Raw genomic sequence first — 21,924 nt, forward strand, 5'->3', positions numbered from 1 at the left:
CTGGCCACAAATACTGTCAATTCTATTTTTTAAAGTGACAGATTCCCTTCCTACTCAAGTTTGAATAATAATAGTTTGTTGTCTTTCTAGTAAAAGTAGCATTTCATAAAAAAAAATGTGGCTACTTCACTATAGCTCAATCACATGAGTACTTTTCATGACAACTATATTATAGTGAAGAAGAAGTGGTCCACGTATACTTCCTATTTTTTATTTTTCTTGCTACTACAAATAGTATAGCTATGAACATTCATATGCAAATCTTATGCATTTGTACAAGAATTTCTCTGTGTTAGATTCTCCAAGTAAAATTGCTGTGCTGTAGAGCAGACAAATGCTCAGATTTACTAGATGACCAGCTATTTTCCAAAGTAATTATACCAGTTTACTATTGCCCATTTCCCCATCAACCCTTGGTGTTAACTGATGTTTAAAATGTAATCTTTTCTGGCTGTGCTTTTCCCTAGTAAACCTCTAGGCCCTTGCTCCCCTTTTATCTCCTGTCAAACTACACAAAGAAAACTTCTACATAATTTAGTTTTGCCTTTGTCCCTCTGTTTGATTTTTAATTTCTTTGAACCCAGAGTTTACCTACCAAGATGTGTAGAGGAGCAGTTTACATGCAGTAGGTGTTTATGATCAGTGTAATTTATTGTGTATTTTTCAAACATTAAGCTACTAATAAAGGGCATGATTTGATATTGATAGCTGAAATGTACAATCAAATAATCTAGCATACACTTTGGGGGTGTGTGTTTATATGTGTACCTATATGTATATTCACACATTGAAAGAAGTACTATGGTTGTTTTATGGATAATGCATAGAATCAAGATGATTTCAGAGTGTTAGAATTGGAACATTATTAATTAGGGAATAGTAAGACCTTCTACTAATCTTAATAATGGCTTCATAAATATAACACTTTACGGTTTTGTTTTGTTTTATTTTTCCTAAAGGGTTTTTCTGTTTAGGATTTGGTCACCAGTCAGTGCAAGCCAACAGTTGCATCTGCCTTTTCTTATTATCCTCACTATCTGCCTCCCTCACCCCTCCACATCCCATTCTTTGATAAATTGTAATTGTTGACAGTGGTGATTTTCAAGTGCATTGAATTTGTTATCTCTCTACTTGGTTGTTTGAAGGCTAGTACATGAAATGTCCTGGGTAGCTTTTGTGGGTCACAGGTAGTATCAACATGGATAGGTAACATTGTAATATATAACGGATGGAAAAGATAATTGCTGTTGTGTTAATGTGAAGGTTTTCAGGTTTAAACCAGTGTTTTATAATTACTAAACTTGAAAACTTAAAAACACAATGGGAAAATTGAAGAAACTTTCTTCTTTGTTTTTAATAAAAATAACTTCTGACATTTAAACAGCTCAATTGACTGTTTCCTTATAAATTCTGAACAAAATTATATTGCTTATCTGCAGTCACTACTGTAATATAATATAAGTCATTGTAAGAGACTGACTTATTTTTTGGGTCTCACCTTTAACCCTTTTCTGTCCTCCATTGCTCTCCTTTTTCACCGGTTCCAGTTCTAAGGTGCTCACATGCCAAAGTGGGAGCCAGATGTGGCTAGTAGTTATTACATTGCTGTGTATTATCTCTATATTGCAAAATAGTATATTGATAAGAACAGTATAGTACAATAGTCACAGGCATTCTTAAATCTTTGTCACTCACTGGCCTCTGAAAGTCTGTTTACTCTCCTGGTAAGAAATGTTCTTATACCCACTTACTTCTTAGGATTAATAGGAATATTGCATAAATTAATAGAAGGTAAAGTGCTTATTTGACTTTTAGTAAGCACCTTAGTGAATGTTTGTTGTTGTTTTGAATTGTTAAGTGTTGTGATACAGGATTGGGTCGAGACCAAGATGAGAGTTTTCCTAATTTGCTGCCTAGTAAATTAGAAAAGGCTTTTGTATAAAACATAATTTTTTAGCTGAGTCTTTAAGGATACTTAAGGAGCATTTCACATGGCAGAGGGGTGAAGACATTTCATTTTGAGATCTAGGTGTAGAAAAGTCATAGAACAATATAAGAGTATATGTATCTCATAAAATAAGAGATGTTGGAGAGCTACAAAGTAGTTTAATTTGTACATCCTCACCAAGTTATTCTGAGGAACAAGTGAGATGAGATCTCTGAAATAACTTTGTAAGCTACAAAGCATTAAAATATGGCATTTTTTGTATTCATTTTTATTATCTGAACAAGTAACAAATGGAAAATGGAGCCTAATATATGGAAATTGGCACTGTAAGAATATATGTTGAGATAACAATTGTTGAGAAAGAAAAAGGGATTGGATATTTGGAAGGGAAGAATTTTACTTAACCAAATGATAATTAGGTTATAACATAGGCTTAACATGCATTTTATAATTTAAATTTGAATAGGATATATATTAGGGTGCATGAACTAATTTATTGAATATCTCAATTGTGTTGTGAAAAATTTATTGGATTTAGAATCATAATCTATGACTTTGCCATTTGACCAGTCATATCAGGCTCTGTCAACTTCAGCTTCCTCATCTGGAAAATTCCGATTTCATATTTTGTTGTAAAGATTAATATGGAAAAGTAAAAATGCTCTTATTATTTTTTGATGGATTTCACTATACTTTAAAAAGTCACTCTTCAAAAACCTTGTATTCACTATAATATTTTGCTTCAGATTCCATGGGAAGACTGTAATAATGAAATGTTTTAATAATAAAATATAGTTAGCTTTTTGTTGTAAAAATTACAAAGTGTGAGTGGATTAGGTTCTTTTAGAAAGAAAATGGTTTCAGTACTTTTAAAGAAAATTTAATTCTCTTTTATCTGTGTAATAATGTTGGTAGATTTGGGTTAATTTTCTTAGGACAAGGCAATTTTAATCAGTCCCTAGTTGTTGCCATATATTTTTTGCCTCTTAAAGAGTGAAACTATCTCAAGGGTGTATAGAAATGGTGGGATTATTTGGTTACTTTCTAAGTAAGTCAGGGGAAGAAGACTGTAACTTATTATGAGCCTTAATTTTTGTAGCATATTTTAAAAGGCATATGCCACCCAAGTTCTCAGTGTATGTGAACATGGTTGCATTTATGAAATTCAGTAACAGAATTCTCTTTAAAAAAGATTATTTATAGATCAATGAATAGACTTCATTTGCTTACAAATTCTAAAATAAATGTTGTTTTCCTAAACAAAACAAATATAAAATTATATCAAGAAAGATTTGGAATTACAAAGAAATGTTTATAAAAAGATGATTTTTCTAACATACAGTTGAATCAGAAATACATTTTTTTGAGTCAGAAGTATTATTTTGTTCTGTAGTTTTCTTGGCTCTATGTCTTTTTTTCTGTTTTTGTTGCTTAGTCAAGGCACACATCTTTTAGCTAATTTTGCAACAAACTTAATGGTTGCTCTTCTTACTTCTAAGTCTGTCTATCACGTCTCTCTTATATGTACTTTTCTTTCTATCTTTCTATCTCTCTTTTTTTTTTTTTGCGACAGGGTCTTGCTTTTGTTGCCCAGGCTGGTGTGGAATGGCATGATCTTAGCTCACTGTAGCCTTGAACTTGTAGGCCCAAGCATGCCTCCTGCTTTAGCCTGTTGAGTAGCTGGTCTGTAGTTGCACATCGCCATACCTGGCTAATTTTTTTTTCCTTTTTTTTAGAGATAGGGTCTTGCTACGTTGCCCAGGCTGGTCTTAAACTCCTGGCCTCAAGTAATCTTTCTGTCTCAGCCTCACAAAGTGCTGAGATTACCACTGCACCTGGCCTCTCTTATACATACTTTTATCATCTTTCTGGGCACTCCTTTTCCATAGTATATTCCTATTTGATAATTAACATTAGCTTACTTTTTCTCAGACGAATATTGAAGAACCTGTATTGCCATGTTTCCCATGTTGGTACCTAAATCTGTTATCCCCTATGAGATAATAGGGTTTGCTGTTGCCCCACCTAAACTTGTTTGTCCCTTTCTTTGTGTCTTATACATTTATATAAAGCACATGTCATGTATCATGTATATGTATTCCTTGATTTTTTCCCATCACTTTTAAAACGAGGTTCAAACCTCGTTGTATTTAGATGATCTTACTAGTTAGCCCCATTTGACTTGGCTCATTTTTTTTTTTTTTAAATTGTCCTTAAGAAATTTGACACACTTTTCTATTAATCCATTCTGACTTGTGCATTGTGTTTGACTTTTTTGGAAAGGTTTTTGTTGTTGTTGTTTGTTTTGATTTGTGTATTTCATTTAAAGTATATTCTGTTTAAGGTATGAAGGCTTTGATTGTTTTCTCCTATTACAGTGTCATCCCCTTCCAGCACACTGCATATAAGTTCGTACATTAAAGGTCCACTAATTGACTCACCAGATACTTATAGTAATGCTTCTTATCCTGGCTGAATGTCTTACAGAATTTTGTTAAAATTCTGATCCATAATTTATGTTTAAATATGTTGACTTAAAATGTTCAGTGTTAATTTTTACAATTCCACTGAGACCAGGCTTTGACATTTGATTAGGTTGGTTGATCCAGGTCTTTGATTGGAAGCGTTATTTTTATGTTTTATACTTCATAGCATTGAATAAAATGCAAAATTTAAGACAGGTGAGTAATAGCTCTAGATCATTTTTTTATACCCCTAGAAAAAATTTGAATTAGTCTCAACTTGTGACTCTAAAACTTGGTCTTTAACAAGAAGAGAATAAAAAGATACAATCAGTAGGGTAAGTTGCATTAGAACAGTGGATGATACTGTTTTGCTAAAGCTCTTACCAACTATGAAATTGCACAGTGAAAAATAAGAGTTTGCATAATATTGTTATTCAAAATAATTTTTTGGTAGAAAGGTAGTTTCAATTTTTAATTCAAATGGAAGAATACAAATATGTCACATACCCTAAAAAATCCAGTAGATTTTATTGTTTTTATTTTATGTCAACATTTGCTTGGCAATTCTTAAGTTGTATTATTAGTAGAATTTAGTCAAGTGGACCAATACTGAAATCACAAGTTAGTATGTAATGATTTAATTCTTGACTAGAATATTGTCACTGTTTTATATTTTAATATTGACTAAAATGTTTAGTAGGAGATAGTACTGCTCCAATGATTGTTAAAATAATTGGGGTAACTAAAAATGTTAGAAAAGGAAATAAATTGTTAAATTGATATTTTAGATCTTGACGGAAAAGCTGCTGAGAAAAGAACAAGACTATACTAAGTTAGAGGAGAAACATAATGAAGAATCCGTGAGTAAAAAGAATATTCAGGCAACCCTTCATCAAAAAGACCTAGATTGTCAGCAGCTTCAGTCAAGATTGACTGCATCTGAAACTTCACTGCAGAGAATACAGGCAGAACTAAGTGAAAAAGGAGAAGCTACTCAAAAGCTTAAAGAAGAATTATCTGAGGTAGAGAGTAAGCACCAGCATCTAAAGGCAGAGTTTAAGCAGCTGCAGCAACAGAGAGAAGAAAAGGAGCAGCATGGGTTACAGCTCCAAAGTGAAATTAATCAAGTAAGAGCTGTTAGTTTTATTTATTGTAATTCTCCCTCTGGTTTTTCTTTGTGTACTTGATGGTTGTTTGATCATAATATAGTTCATGTTGAAAAAATACTATCATTTTAAAAGATTAGCTCTTAACTTTTATATCCTGTAGTATTGTCAGATCTCATTTCTTTTAATTTCAATTTCCCTTAAGAAAAAAATTATAATATCCATCTTACAGCTAGCTTTGTGGGGAAGTGTTTATGAATTGATATTATAAATTGCTTAGGATGGTACCTGGGGCATGGTAGGTACTCACTAGGTTTTAACTATTATAATTAATTTAAATTGTTGAGCATTCTTTCATTTAATTTTTTTCTTTTTTGTTACTAAATTTTAAAAGCGTCATTATTATGAAACCAATAGTATAAAAATTAGATATTTTTAAACACTATGTGTTTGAGGAAAAAATTTTTTTGAAAATTAATAAAAATAAAAATTAGATATTTTGTAGAAAGTAAATCAGCCCTAATGCCACTATTTTGCATAGGTAAATAATATAGTTCATATGTTATATGAACTATATTATATGTTATATGAACTATATTATTTATTAACTGTATTATTTACCTATATAGCTCATATTTTGAACTGTGTTATTTACATATACAAAATACTAGCTTAAAGACAAAACTAGCTTAAAGGCAAAACTATTTTGTATAGGTTAATAATATAGTGGGTATCAGATGAAGTTTAATGAAAGTTTTGACTTTGCCATTAACTTAATTTTTTAATGTCTGTATTCTAATTATTGCTTTAGGTAACATTGAAAATTGGTTGAAAATGGAAATTGAGAGATGAACTCATTTCCTTTGCTACTTTTTTGATAATGTTCAGCTATTTTTCTAAAATGGAATTGATACTTTATTTTATTGTAATTAATAATTTTCACAGCTTTATATCCTTTAGTAATGATAATAATAATGATTATGTTAGTAATTTAATGAGCTTCAGTTGTATTTCAGGAATTAGAGTAAGCACTTCACATATGCTAATACTAATTTTTGAGATTAGACTGTGAGTTCCATGGTACAGTGAATCAAGAGTTAAGAATATTTATCTAGCATGTCTTTTCCTTCCCTCTTTCTGCGAGCCCTGTTCTTCTTGTCTCACTCTTAAACTACTCTAACAACTGCTAACTGATCTGCCTTCCTTCTTGCCCCTGACAAATTGATCTTCTATATAGCCACTAGAGTAATCTGTCTTAAAGGCAAATCTTACCATGTTCCAATCATGCTTTAAGCCTATTAATAACTCTTTATGGCCTAATGGATTAAGTTGAGGTGCCTTGTCATGGCATGCAGTATCCACAGAGATCTTGTGGGCCTACCTACCTCCTCAGCAATTTACCATTCATTTATTATTCTTCACTGCAAGAATACAGAAGCATCTTCAGTTTTTTCCTACATTTTGTGTTGTTTCTTGCTTTTGTGGTATTATTCAGTCTTTTTTTTTTTTTTTTGAGACGGAGTCTCGCTGTGTTACCCAGGCTGGAGTGCAGTGGAGTGATCTCCGCTCAGTGCAAGTGCAACCTCTGCCTCCCAGGTTCAAGTGATTCTCCTGTCAGCCTCCTGAGTAGCCGGGACTACAGGCACCTACTACCACGCCCGACTAATTTTTGTATTTTTAGTAGAGACCAGGTTTCACCATGTTGGTCAGGCTGGTCTCAGACCCCTGACCTCATGATCCACCTGCCTCAGCCTTCCAAAGTGCTGGGATTATAGGCGTGAGCCACCATGTCTGGCCCAGTTTGTCTTCTTGACCTGAGATATTCTTTTTATTTCTCTTTACCTTGATAAATACTATTTACTATTTACTTCACTTGTCACTTTTTATTAATTTTTTTTTTAAACAACAAGATCATGTCCTTTACAGCAACATGGATAGAGCTGGAGGCCATTTTCCTAAGTGAACTAACATAGGAACAGAAAATCAAATACCACATGTTCTCGCTTATAAGTGGGAGCTAAATGTTGAGTGCATATGGACACAATGAGGGAACAATAGACAGTCAGGCCTATTTGAGGGTGGAAGTTGGGAGGAGAGTGAGGATGGAAAAACTACTTATTGGGTACTATGTTTATTACCTGGGTGATGAAATAATCTGTACACCAAACCCCTGTGACACATAATTTATCTATATAACAAACCTGCACATATACCCCTGAACCTAAAATGAAAATGAAAGATTTGAAAAAATTTAAAAAATATATTTAGGGAGTACAAGTGCAGATTTCTTGCATGTATATATTGTATAATGGTGAAGTCTGGACTGTTAGTTTACCCATCACCCAAATAATGACCATTGTACTCAACAGATAATTTTTCAACCCTCACCTGCCCTTTCCCACTCTCCCTAGAAATCCATTCGAAACATGTCACTGCTCCCCCACACCTAAGATAGCTTAGGCATGCACATATCTTTAATATTTTACTAATACCACAATATATATATTATCATAAATTATGTCTTTCTTTACTAGACTCTGAACTATTTGGGTGCAAAGACCATGTCTTACTCATTTTATTTTCACTACCTGGCATTTTTCTTTTTTTTTTTTTTTAATCTGAGTTTCACTTTGTTGCCCAGACTGGAGTATGGTGACATGATCTAGGCTCATTGCAACCTCTGTCTTCCGGGTTCAGGCAATTCTTGTGCTTCAGGGGCCTGAGTAGCTGAGACTACAGGCACACACTACCATACCTGGCTTATTTTTTTGTATTTTAGTAGAGACGGGGTTTCACCATGTTGCCCAGGCTGGTCTTGAACTCCTGAGCTCAAGTAATCCACCTGTCTTAGCCTTCCAAAATGCTGGGACTACAGGCATGAGCCACTGTGCCCAGTCAACATTTTGCTTGTTAATTGGTAAATGTTTTAGTGAGCAAATGAATGAATAAATGTAAGCATTCATAATGGCAGGAAACTGAGGCATGGGGATATCAGTGAATAACTTTAACTTGTATATTTGACTTTTAGTTCAGATAAGCAAATTTAGCATTTATGCTTTCTGAAAGACATATGCCTCATTTACTAGGGATACAGAAATGAATAAGAAATAGTACCTACCTTTAATACTTATATAAATCTCATGGAGAGGATAAGACAAGTACTATCTATCATACTAAAGATTATGAGAATTATAATAAAAGGATCCCATGTATTATGGGAATTTGGTAGAGTTTCTCTCTTCTGTCCTCCCCTACCCCCAGCCCAGTACTTCACCTGATGTAATTATTTTATCCAATGATGTGATCAGGAAATCTTTGTGTTAGAGAGAGGTGGTACTTGAAATTGGGAATATTGAACAGGTTTTGACAAGTGGCAGTTTGAAAGCAAATATGTCTTCCAGCCAGAGGGATTAGTGAGAGCAAGCTAGTGGCAGGAAAGTATTGTAAGAAGCAGGAAGGGATACTGATTTGCTCTTAGGATAGGGTATGTATAACAGGGATGGACTACTTGTGATGGTTTTTAACTCCCTTAGATTTAATTGAGTGGCATTTGTAAAGTTAATGAATGAGGGTTGCCACATAGATACGTGTGTGCATGCGCGCACACACACACACACACACACACACACACACACACACACACATTGCATGTGCCTGTAGTCCCAGCTACTCAGGAGGCTGAGGCATGAGAATTGTTTGAACCTGGAAGGTGGAGGTTGCAGTGAGCCTAGATCATGCCACTGCACTCCAGCCTGGGTGACAAAGTGAAACTCTTGTCTCCAAAAAAAAAAAAAAGCAAATGCCAGATAGTGAAAATAAAAAATGAGTAAGACATGGTCTTTGCACCCAAAGAGTTCAGAGTCTAGTAAAGAAAGACATAATTTATGATAATATACTATATTATGTGTGGATATATATATAAAATATATTTATAATCATTTCCTGTATTTTATTTAGAAATTATATGCCAAATATGAGGACTTGGGAATGTGTTGGGCACAATCTAATACCCAAATGTAAAAATTCAACTGTGATGGTTCTTGGCTGTGGAAAACCAACAAGAATCACTGTGGAACTTTAAACGATACTGTAGAATAGATCTGAGTTAGTACTAAGTGTCCTAATTTTTAAGTTGAATTTTATTCTTTTAAGTTTCTGAAAATTACAATATTTATATCCATACAAGAGCCTGAATTTGTTTTAAGAGAGCAGTAACACAAAAACAAAAATTGTGATGTTTAACCATAATTTTATGTGATTAATTATGTGATTAAAATTCAGTTGCAGTTAAAATTACTATATAAAATCTTAGAGTTCCCCAAAGTATCATGAAAATTGCGATATTTTACTTATATTGGTGAAAAGTAAAACATTGTTTGGAAAGTAGGTGGTGGTGTGTGTGTGTTTATATATATGTACGTACTTTTTTTTCTTTTTTAAAGTTACATAGCAAACTTCTGGAGACAGAGCGCCAACTAGGGGAAGCTCATGGTAGGCTAAAGGAGCAGAGACAACTTTCAAGTGAAAAGTTGATGGATAAAGAACAACAAGTGGCTGATTTGCAACTCAAACTTTCTCGGTTAGAAGAGCAGGTAAGCTAGCATTTTCAATGTATTAGTAGACTTGAGACATCTTTAATATTGGTATGATTCATCAATCTGTTAATTGTCAGAACTTTAATTTGACTTTTTAAAGTGCAACATTTATTACTCTCCAGTAGCAGCATCCTGCTTATTAACTACATTAAGTCATTTTGTTGTAATTGTATTCCCTAAAGGTCTGAACAAAAATGCACAAAGAAAACTACTCTTTCAATTTTAGGCAGGAAACATTCTGGCAGTAAGCCTAGCAGGCTGCTAGAGTCTTCCTACCCAGGAAGGACTACTTCCTAATGAAACAGTAAACTATGAATTATTGATAAAGCTCATTAATGACATGTAGTTGGTACATATAAACTTTGAGTTTCCATTTAAGAATTTTTGCTTTTAAAAATTAAGTGTATGTTTGAATGCTATCCCTAATTAGACTTGCATTTGCCGAAAATGATGCCCGTAATATGGATAAAGTAAAAGTTATCATTAGATTGCATCTTTTATTGGAATTAAACACATTATTTTTTATTTTTAAGTTTTAAATTTTTTATTTTATTTTATTTGTTTTTGAGACAAGGTCTCTCACTCTGTCGCCCAGGCCGGAGTATAGTGGCACTATCTCCAATCACTGCAACATCTGCCTCCCAGTTTCAAGTAATTATCCTGCCTCAGTCTCCCCAGTAGGGACTGCAGGTGTGCGCCACCATGCCCAGCTAATTTTTGTATTTTTTGGTAGAGATGGGGTTTTACCATGTTGGCCAGGCTGGTCTTGAACTCCTGACCTCAAGTGATCTCCCTGCCTTGACCTCCAAAGTGCTGGGATTACAGGTGTGAGCCAGCATGCCTCACCAGAATTAAACATATATTCTATGATAAAATCTGTAGCTTCAGCAATAGGTTTTCTTCTAGACCTAAAATCTTAGATGTGGTAGATGATCCTATTCTTTTCCAACAAGTGGTAATTATGACTATTAAGGAAAAAAATAAAAGAAATACTGATATGTAGTTTATCGTTACAAATAATTTATATGTGATTAATCCCTTGATCTTACCAGTTTTCAAAAAAATAATTAAATGCCAACCTGGAGAAAGATTTTTTAGGATAAATCTATTTATAGAAAATAGTTTCTTCAACAAGAGATTAAGATTCTAAAAGTAATGAGATACTACTTTTAAAGTTGATCTCATATGTTACCTGAATTTATTGTTCTGTTTAGACTTGAGAATTGAGGTAATGCCTGATGTTTATGAATAATACCATTATGCCTTTAAGTTATCAATTGACAATCTACATTTTTTTTAAGTTGAAGGAAAAAGTAACAAATTCTACAGAATTACAGCATCAGTTAGATAAAACAAAGCAACAGCATCAAGAACAACAGGTTCTTCAGCAAAGCACCACGGCAAAACTTCGAGAAGCTCAGGTAAACATTGTTTGCATTATTAGTCTTGCAAACAAAAATTAATTACCATTACATATACAATAAGGGAAAAAAGAAAATTAATTAATCCAAATTATCCTTTTGTTGTGGCAAAACTAGAAAATACAAAATACTTGATTGTGTGGGATATTGATAATTTTGAAGCCTGGATAATCAGAAAATTCTTTTTCTTTTGATTACTATGTTGAAAAGTTTTTCCAACATAGTGTAAAATATTATAAACACATTTATTATGTATTTATTATATTTTATATATTAATTTACTTAAATTTATTAAATTTATCTACTAAATATGTTTAAATAAATTTGTTATTTAAATTATACATTTATTTATTATTATTTATTATTGGTTAAAATACAGTATTTGGAAAATCAAAAATGTTCAAATAAAATTACCTGGGATAGTTAGTCCAGTAAAGAAGAATATTTTGTATTTCCTACAGAATGTAGTATTTATTGATCATTTCTTTTCCTGCTTTATAACTATCATCTGAACATTGGAATTGTAGGTGTAGAAAATATAATTGTTTGGGTTAAATTTATACAAAGTCTGCAGCATAGCTTAGAATAGCAAAAGAAGTTAAGTTTTCATTTTGTTATGGTGAGGGGAGGTTGCCCAGCTGTTGAAATGAATTTGACTTTAATATTTTTAATTCATTCTTTTATTAATCACTGTGCCTAGCACTGTGAATAGAGTATTTGCCCTCTAGGAGATGTCAATTAAATGATATGTATATAGAAACAATATTGTAGTTCGAGGGAGGAAATAAATAATATGCCCTTCTCTTCTGAGCTTGGAGAGTGCCATGGAGTCAGATGGATAGAGATCAAAATACTGAATTCATTTATTTGTTCTTTTTTGAGACAGAGCCTCACTCTGTCACCAGGTTGGAGTGCAGTGGTGTGATCTTGGCTCACTGCAACCTCCGCCTCCCGGGTTCAAGCGATTTCCCTGCCTTAGCCTCCTGAGTAGCTGGAACTACAGGTACACACCACCACACCCAGCTAATTTTTGTATTTTTAGTAGAGGTGAGCTTTCACCATATTGGCCACAATGGTCTCTATCTCTTGACATTGTGATCCGCCCACCCTGGCCTCCCAAACTACTGGAATTACAGGCGTGAGCCACCACGCCCGGCCCATTTATTTGTTCTTTTATTTTGTTATTTAAAAAATATTAATGTCAACTCTCAGAACTGATTTTGTGAACATAGGAGGGAACAAAACAGATAAAAATGTCTGCTCTTACGAGCTTAGTGACAGAGGCAACAATAATCAAGGTAAATAGGCAAAACATATAGCTTGTTAAATGGTGATAAGTGCTATAAAGATGAGAGAAGGAGGGGTGGGGAGTTGGAAGTATTTTGTTGGGGACAAAGTTGGGACTGCAGTGTTAGGCCTCTCTGAATAGAATGAAAGACCTAAAGGAAGGAGGGTGTGAGCCTATGGATTCAGAGAGAAGACCATTAGTACGTTAAAAGGTCCAGAGACGTGGATGTCTCAAGAATAACAGGAAGTCAGACCTGCAGTGGGAGAGTGTTAGAAGAGTTAAAAGGGGCAGGTCATAGAGCTCACAGGAGGTCAGAACCTCTAGTGCCTCGTAGGTAATTTTAAGGGCTTTATTTTACTTCGAGGTAAGATGAGAAACCACTGGAAGGTTCTTAGCAAAGCAGTGATATGATTTGACTTATAATTTCGCAGAATTATTCTGGCTGATGTATTGAGAGTAGACTGTATGGGTACATGAGTAGTAGCATAGAAACAAGCTAAGGTTACTGCTATAATCTAGACAAGAAATGATGTGGCTTGGATTAGAGGAAACAATGCAGATAGTGAGAAGCAGTCAGATTCTAGATATACTGTAAAGGTAAAGCTGACTGATTTATTGTAGAGTATTGAGGGAGAACTCAAGGATGACTCCAGGGGTTTTGGCCTTGGCATTTAGAAGGATGGATACCAGCCAAAATGAAGATAGAGAGTCTCACTGGATTTGGCAATATGGAGGTCATTGAGGACCTTGATAAGGGTGATTTGCATAGAGAAGTGGGACAAAAGCCTTATTGGAGAGGGTTCAAGAGAGAATGGAAAGAAAAAAGTTTGATAGACTGAATATAGATAATTCTAGGAGCTTTATTGTAAAGGGTAAGGAAAAAATGGGAATAGTAAAGCAAGTGTGAAGAATTTGGTCTAGGTCAGCAGCCAGGTGGGCTTTCTTATGCCATACCCCAGAATTAAATTAATATTTAGCCACAAAGCTGGAAATGGCAGCCTTTCACCTTCTTGCAGACAGGTTGTCTTTCAGACTGAGGGGGGACAGCAGGGACTCAATTGAACATGCTTATTTGTTCCTTATTCTACACCTTCTAGTAAGTTTAAATTCTTATTCCCTGGGAAGGAATACAGAAAGGATGAAAGAGAGGCCAGGTATAGTCCCTCATTACGGAAACATGAAAAGTCCTAACAACTAATAAAAGAGATGTAATAAGTCTAGTTCTAGGTGTGTATGTGTATATAAAATTATTATGGTAGTATACAGAATAGTTACCTAACCCATCTCTTTTCCAGAGTCTGGAAAAGAGCAGCCATGGAATACTTTTTAAAAGTGACAATCTGAACACAAAGGATGAGTAGATATTTTGGGGGTGCAAAGATGGTGGTAGTTAGAAGTTTACTCCAGATAGAAGTTACAAGGATTTAAGTATACTGAGGCTAGTGTGAACTAAACTCTTACGTTTTGCTGGAACTTAAAGTATATGTTAGAGATTACTTAAAGAAGTCAGAGCATTAGATATGGATAAGTTTATAGAGGATCTCATGTGACGTTTATATTTCAAGATGGAAAGACATTGAAGATGGAAAGATATTGAAGGTCTTAGGAAAGAATTGCCATAGGCAGATTTACTTTTTAAATAGATGATTATTGTTGATGTGTGAAAGATAGAATTGGTTGGGAATATTCTGGAATGAGATGAGTTAAAATACTAATACATGCAGCAGTTCAGATGAAAAATAATAATGATCTTAGTTCAAGCAGTTGTTGAAGTCATAGGGACAAATGTGAGAAATACTTAGGAAGTAAAATAAATAAACAGCACTGGTTGACTTAATAGATAAAAGGGATGAGAGAGAAAAGGAATGACTTCCAGGATGGTAGCATTGGATGCATGGTAAATGGAGGTGTCATCAGCTGTTTTAGTGAATGTGAGACAAATAGCCATCTCATAGGGGAATGTGATAAGTTCAGTTTGGGATGTGTCATGAGACACCAGAGCTATGTATTTAATATTAATTTAAAGCCTGGAGGAGGGAATCATGCTATATGTATTAACTGAGAGAGACATCAGCATATATGAAGTAAATGGAATTATTAGAGTAGATGTGATCAGTCAGAGAGAGAGTATAGTGAGAAAAATAGATAATTGGTAACATAAGACTTCTGAGAAACACCAGCCCTTAAGGGATGACTGGGTAGAAGAGCAGCCCAAGATCAGAGTAATTAAGAAGAACCTGCAGAGTGGAAGCCAAAGGAATAGGAAGAGTTGAAAGTTAGGGGTAATCAGCACCTTCAAATATGGATGTGTGTGGTGGTGATGCTCAGTATGATGAATGAAAAATATCAATTAGATTAAGCAATTAAGAAGTAAATTGATAACCTTGCTAAACATAATTTCAGTAAAGTACTAGAGATGAAAATCTGATTGTTGACTAGTGAGTGAATGAGAGATGAGGGAATTAGGAATGTAAATATAAATTATTTTTGAAATTTAAATGTCAGTTGTTTAAAGACTGGGCAGAAACTGGAGGGGGATGTGTCCTGGGGAGTGTTTTTGAGAATAAGAGACCTGGACATGTTTATATTCTAGGACAAAAGGATTCATAGGGAAGGAGTTATTAAGGATATTGGGGGAAGAGGCGACAGAGGGAATAAGATGTTGTTCAGAAGCTACAATGTTACTGATACAATGGGGGAGGGTGAAATGGAGCTCATTGGCTGAAGCTTGAGGAAAGGAGGTAAATATGGAGTAAGGTATGTATACATAGCTCCATATATCTATATATAATTATATATATATATAGTTATATGTATATATGTGTATCTATATCTGTCTCATGTATCTGATATGGATCAGAAGAGTAGTAGTAGGAAATAAGTTTAGAGCATTAGAAAAAAATGTGGTTACTTAACATTTTTTGTTAAATTCTAGCTTATAATATTATAAATTATATAATTCTAATTATATGTGTATATAATTATATAATTTCATATAAAATTATCTATTTTTGGAAAATCAGGATTGATCCTTCCTGAAACTCTCATGTTTCTTGATAAAGTTGGAGATAGTAATAGCTGAATATCAGGCAAGCAGAGATTGAGAATGTAGAGAGAATATGGAATTTTTTAAGTAGTTATTGAGGGGAATGTTTGAGGGCGAGGACCTCATTCAAATAAAATGATTAACAAGATAATTCTGAGCATATTCTGTGATAGAGGTTGAAACTGGAACCAGAAATTTGTAGTAGCACCAATCTATGGAGGTTTGTGATGTTACTCTTAACAGTGCTTAGAAGTATAGGAGTGGAGAATTGGGCTTTTTGAGGGTGGCTCTTGGAAATTTTTAGGTGAGAGGAAACGGACAATGTGATTGAAAGAATGGTTAAGGTTGATTCATATCTATATAGAAGGTTCAGGAAGAGAAGCTAGGCATATGCTGAATATATGCTAGAAGGAAATTGAGGTCTCTGACATTGAAGAACAGAAATTAGGTTATTAAATTGGAAGACAGTTGTGGTCATAGAGTAGGATAGAAATTTCTAGCTAGAAGAATTTCACGTGGTTACAAATCCTATATGAGTGAGTGAAATGTGAAATGAATGAAGGTCCAGGAATTAAGATGATATGAATGTTGAGGCTATGCTCTTAATTCTCTATGTATTTTGTATTTCCTAGGAAATTGGCAGAAATTGGGATTGTGAGAAAGACTAAATCAGGTCTCAAGTCTTCAGTGAATGAGGTAGGGATTTATAGATGATAGCAACAAAAAGTAGAGAGTAGAAAGTAAATGGCATATTCCCCAGGGCAGCACAAAGCTTTCACATGAAGGAGAGAGTAATGGCAGTGAAACACCAGGAAAAGGTCACCCTCCTCTACTTGCTCAGTAGAATAGACCTTACTGACCAGAACAGAGTGAGGGGTGAGGGAGAATTGGCATCTGTAAAGGGAGAACCAAATTTCGGTTAAGACTTGGAAACAGAGTGGCTTTTTTTTTTTTTTTAATGCTTTAAGCAGTGGGATATATATGCAGAATGTGCAGGTTTGTTACATAGCTACACATGTGCCAAGGTGGTTTGCTGTACCCATCAACCCATCATCTAGGTTTTAAGCCCCATGTACATTAGGTCTTTATCTTAATGCTCTCCCTCCCCTGACAGGCCCCAGTATGTGATGTTTCCCTCCCTCAGAGTGACTTTTGTGGAAAGAAGCTTAGGCAGGGAATTCTGATTCCAGATTAGCGGAATGTGGAGAGAGGAGTTATCTATCAGTGGCAGGAACAGAGACAGAGCAGAGAGGGTTGGTTGCCTTTGTCATTTGACCAAAGCTTAGAAGGATGAGAAGAATGCTTGCAAGTGAGTGATCTCAAATCTTTTAATATTGGCGCAAATCATGAGAGTACCACATGGTTGCTGGCTCTGTGTCAGCAGAGTGGTAGGGAAGTAAAAGAAGAGGGATCCCTTGCTATATCGATAGTAGCGTTATTTTGGGGTGCTGAAGTGAGCCTGGGTGTGTATGTGATTTAGAGTGGAATCACTTATTTTTCTATTCATTCAGTGACTTTTTTAGAACATATGTGTCAGATATCTTGGATACATCAATGACTAAGACACAAAAATCCTGACTTTGTAGAGCATACATTTTAACAGGGGGTGGTTGGAATGAGAATTAGCATGAAAAATAAGCAAATTATTTAGTGTGTTGGAAAGTAAGCACTATGGAATGAAAATTATAATCAAGATAGGGAGTATTGGGAAAGGCTGAAATTTTAAATGTAATGGTCAGAGTAATCCTAATTAAGAAGGTGATATTTGAGCAAACATTTGGAGGTGGAGTAAACTATGTGACTCTGTGGGGGAAGAGTTCCAGGTAGAAGGAACAAACAGTACAAAGGCTTCGAGGTAGGAGTGTGCCTAGTGTGAGATTAAGGAATGCTGGGTCTCATGTGTCTGAAATGGGTCAGAAAAAGAATAATAGGAGGAGGTAAGATTAAGGTGTTAAAAAAAGAATGTGGTTAATTGAGAGTTTTTTGTTAAATTCTAGCTTATAATGATATAGATTTATATTATTAAATATATAGTTCTACTTAACTAAATTTATCATTTTAAAATGTAATAGTTTAAAAAAGTAGAGCTGAGAATTTGAGTGATAGAATTTATTATTAGTCATTTTATGTTTGAGGAATAACTTAAGTCCTCTATCCTTAAAGCAGTAGTTTTAAATTCTTTACAGAATGATTTGGAACAAGTACTACGTCAAATTGGTGATAAGGACCAAAAGATCCAGAACCTTGAAGCTTTGCTACAGAAGAGCAAAGAAAATATTTCATTACTAGAAAAGGAAAGAGAAGATCTTTATGCAAAAATTCAGGCTGGTGAAGGAGAGACTGCTGTTCTTAACCAGTTACAAGAAAAAAACCATACATTACAGGAACAAGTAAGCTTGTAAAATATACTATACTTCTAAAATTTACTTCTGTCTCTCTAAGTCTTCCTAAATGCTTTATTTAAATGATTCTTCCTTCTCTCTCTTTTTAGCACATTTTAAATGTTATGTATTTTTTGACAAATAGCATCTCATGTACCTTAAGAGGTAGGTTACGGGTTGTAGTGATAGTTAGTTAACATGATTTGACAAAGGAAAATGTCTCAGTTCATGTCCCTGGATGTAAGTTAGTGTGACTATGAATAAATCATTTTACATTGCTAGCTCACTGGAAAAACAGAGATATTAATAGTGCATACTTGCCTAATGGTATTTTGTGATATTAAAAAAATGAATAATGAAATGTAATAGTAAATTAAAGGTATTAAGTGTTTTTACTGTGTATTGATTAACATATATATTTTGGTAAAGTGTATGTCTTTGGATAATGTATAGCCAATAATAATTTTCATAAGTTGCCTTAATGTTCCAACATTAAAATATAGTTTAAGAAAAGTTTATAAAATTTAGATCAGTATATTTTCAAACAAAAAAGAATTTACAGTTTTTTTTGGAATAATTGTGTTTTATTATCTAAATGAGAAAACATTTAAAACAAAGTATCAGAAGGCCATATCACTTTTCTAATTTTAGAATTAGAATATAACAGATTCCCCCCCCCCACCCCTCCAAATTTCTAAGCTAGTTTTGAGAAATTCTTTAGGTTAGTTTTTAGTTGTATACAACTTGGCATTGTTTATCATATAAATATAGTCAGGAAGTCATCTGTTTATTTTAAAGAATAAATTAAAATCTACTTCTGTTTCTGGCCATATTGGGATAGTTAAAACCTATTTAGCCCTTCTGCCATAAATAAAGAAAAGTGGAAAAATGTACAAAACCACTGTTTTCAGACATTGGACAATAGGCAGTGCAGGACTGTGATCCATGAAAGAACTCTTTGACCATTCTAACTTTGGACCCAGAGACATTTTCCAGACTGTGGCTCAGGTTGGGGGAATCTAAGGAAAAGCCCAGTGTTCTTATTGAACTGAGGATATGAGAGATTAAATTAAATTGAGAGACTGAAGTTCAGGGAGGTTAAGGCAGCTCAAATTTGGAGGGTAGGATACCAGAAAGGAAGGAGCAGTACAGAGAAAAAGCTTCAGAAATCTGCTTAGGAATCTACTTGAAGGTTTTGTTTTTGTACTTGTGAAGTGGGATTCTATGAGGCCAGAAAGTGAATACTATCAAGGAGCTACAGGCTGAAAAATTACTAGTGCTTACACAGGGCTGGGAGATGTTCAAGTTCCAGCCAGTCAGAAGAATGATGCGGCTCAACACTTGGAGTATTCAGTAGACACACCAGAAATGTCATATCCTAGAAGAGGAGTGAGGCTAAACTATCCCTAGAGTAAAAGCTGCCATACACCTGACCTTAAAAGTGCAAAAACAAACCTTAAAAGGATCCAGTAGAATCACAAATATATTAAATATATGCTGGGACAAAACTCAACATTCTTTGAAAGAAGACAACAAAATCGAGAGTGGTCACAATAAATAGTAAATGATTACTAGACATGTGAAGAAACAGAAACGATGTGAGCCATGACCAGGAGAGAAATTATTCAATGGGAACAGACCCTGAAGTGAGAGATGATGGAGTCATCAGACAAGAACTTTAAAACAGCTCTTTAATATGCTTATGGATAGAAACAAGCAACTGTAATGATGGAGATAGAAGTAGAAATGGCTGGGCACAGTAACTTGTGCCTGTAATCCCAGCTACTCTGGAGGCTGAAGTGAAAGGATCCCTTGAGCCCAGGAGTGCACTACCTCTGTGCTATTGCACTCCAGCCTGGGTGACAGAGTAAGATTCTGTCTCTTAAAAAAAAAAAAAGTGAAACTTCTAGAGATAAAACAAATATAATGTGAAATGAAAGTTTTGTTGGATATACTTAATAGATTAAGCAAGTAGAAAACAGTATCAGTGAACATGAAAGACAATTGAAACTGTTGACAATGGAGTACAAAGGGAAAAAGGCTGGGGAAAGAAACACAGTGCCTTAGCGACCCATGAGATAGTATTATACAAGCTAGCATAAGTACAATTAATGTCACAGAAGGGTGGAGAGGAAGAAGATGGAAACAATGGCTAAAAAACTTTTAATTTGTAAAATTATTTCTGTATTTCAATGGATGCAAGTGAAAAACATGTAATTTTTGATTAAAAATATGAACCTACAGATTCAAAAACCTTGGTGAATTCAAAGCAAGGTACTTCAAAGAAATATCAAATGACTTGGATTTCATCTAAATTTAAAAAAAAGTAGGCTCTTCAAAAGATACCATTATGAAAATAAAAGCCATAAGATAGAATGGGAGTAAACATTTGCAATACATGTATCTGACAATTCAGAAATGCCCAGAATATATAAAGAAAACTTGTTATTTAATCAGATCAGTGATTGGCTGGAGCTAGAGATGGGATGGGAGGAATGACTGCAGAAGGGCATAGGAAACATTTTGAGATAATGGAAATATTCTTTATTATAGTGATGGCTGGTTAAATGAGTATATACATTCATCAAATCTCAAATTGTACAACTTAAATTGAATAAATTTTATATAAGTTACAACTAAAGATTATTTTAAAAGTAATGTCTTTGAATTTAATGTTCTCTCTTGGTATTTGAGATATTTGGAAAAGTAAATAATTTTGCTTGAAAAAATTTGAGATAAACTGTCATAAAGCAGTTTAATATTCTCATGGTTCTTAAATTTAGGTTTCTGAATTTTTTGTTATATCATTTGTAAACTTCATGGTTAGTCTTACTTGTATAATAGGTAACTCAACTAACAGAGAAGCTGAAGAATCAGTCAGAAAGCCATAAACAAGCCCAGGAGGATTTGCATGACCAGGTACAAGAGCAGAAGGCACATCTTAGAGCTGCGCAAGACCGTGTCCTTTCCCTAGAAACCAGTGTCAATGAATTAAATAGTCAGTTAAATGAAAGCAAGGAGAAGGTCTCCCAGCTTGACATACAGGTAACATTAAATTTAATGTTTGTATAAAGCACCAGTTTTAGCCATCAAATATTTTAAATTCTGTTTCTGTCTCTTTTTCCCTTGCATAGTAATAGGAAAAAATTTGAAATAGGAATTAAAGGCTATATCTAAACAATTTTTTGAACTTTCCTGTTTGTCCTCTATCTCCCTCCCTTCTCCCTTCTGCCTTCCATTCACTCTTCCTCTCTCCTCACCCTCTTGCTCTCTCTCTCTCTCTCTGGCTCTGGCTCTTGCTCTCAGCCTCTCGCTGTAGCTCTCTCTCTCTCTCTGTCTCCCTCTCTGTTTCTGTCTCCTCAAGCTACACCTGCTGAAATCACTAAATCTTTTAGCTTTTCTTTGTTTTGATCATGTCATTATTGTTTTTGAAGTTCGAATTAGTTCGATACTGTACCATTAGATTTCTATGTTAAATATTTTTTAACTTTGATTTTTTTAATCTTCCTTTAAAGGTCTGACTTCTGATTTAAAAAAAAAAAAAATCCCTTACATGGTACCATATTCTTTCAGAAGTCTATATAGCAGTCTTTCTCAATGAGTCAATCATGGGGTGAGCAGTAAGACATAATTTTTTGTTATATCATTTGTGAACTTCATGGTTAATCTTACTT

At 34.2% G+C, this 21,924-nt stretch overlaps 1 protein-coding gene across 1 annotated transcript in view; it reads left to right on the forward strand.

Annotated features, from left to right (window-relative positions):
- The window catches only part of EEA1 (early endosome antigen 1), a 158,180-nt gene that overhangs the window by 89,265 nt on the left and 46,991 nt on the right, over positions 1-21,924 (forward strand). The window contains exons 11-15 of the mRNA XM_021675624.2: positions 5,202-5,540; positions 9,962-10,111; positions 11,416-11,535; positions 18,056-18,259; positions 21,095-21,295. Of these exons, the coding sequence (XP_021531299.2) occupies positions 5,202-5,540; positions 9,962-10,111; positions 11,416-11,535; positions 18,056-18,259; positions 21,095-21,295 (1,014 nt within the window). The remainder of the gene's footprint in view (positions 1-5,201; positions 5,541-9,961; positions 10,112-11,415; positions 11,536-18,055; positions 18,260-21,094; positions 21,296-21,924) is intronic.

The sequence above is a fragment of the Aotus nancymaae genome, unplaced genomic scaffold (genome assembly GCF_030222135.1).
Source record: "Aotus nancymaae isolate 86718 unplaced genomic scaffold, 86718_ANA_hifiasm-v0.15.2.pri h1tg000016l, whole genome shotgun sequence".
Taxonomy (NCBI): Eukaryota; Metazoa; Chordata; class Mammalia; order Primates; family Aotidae; genus Aotus; species Aotus nancymaae.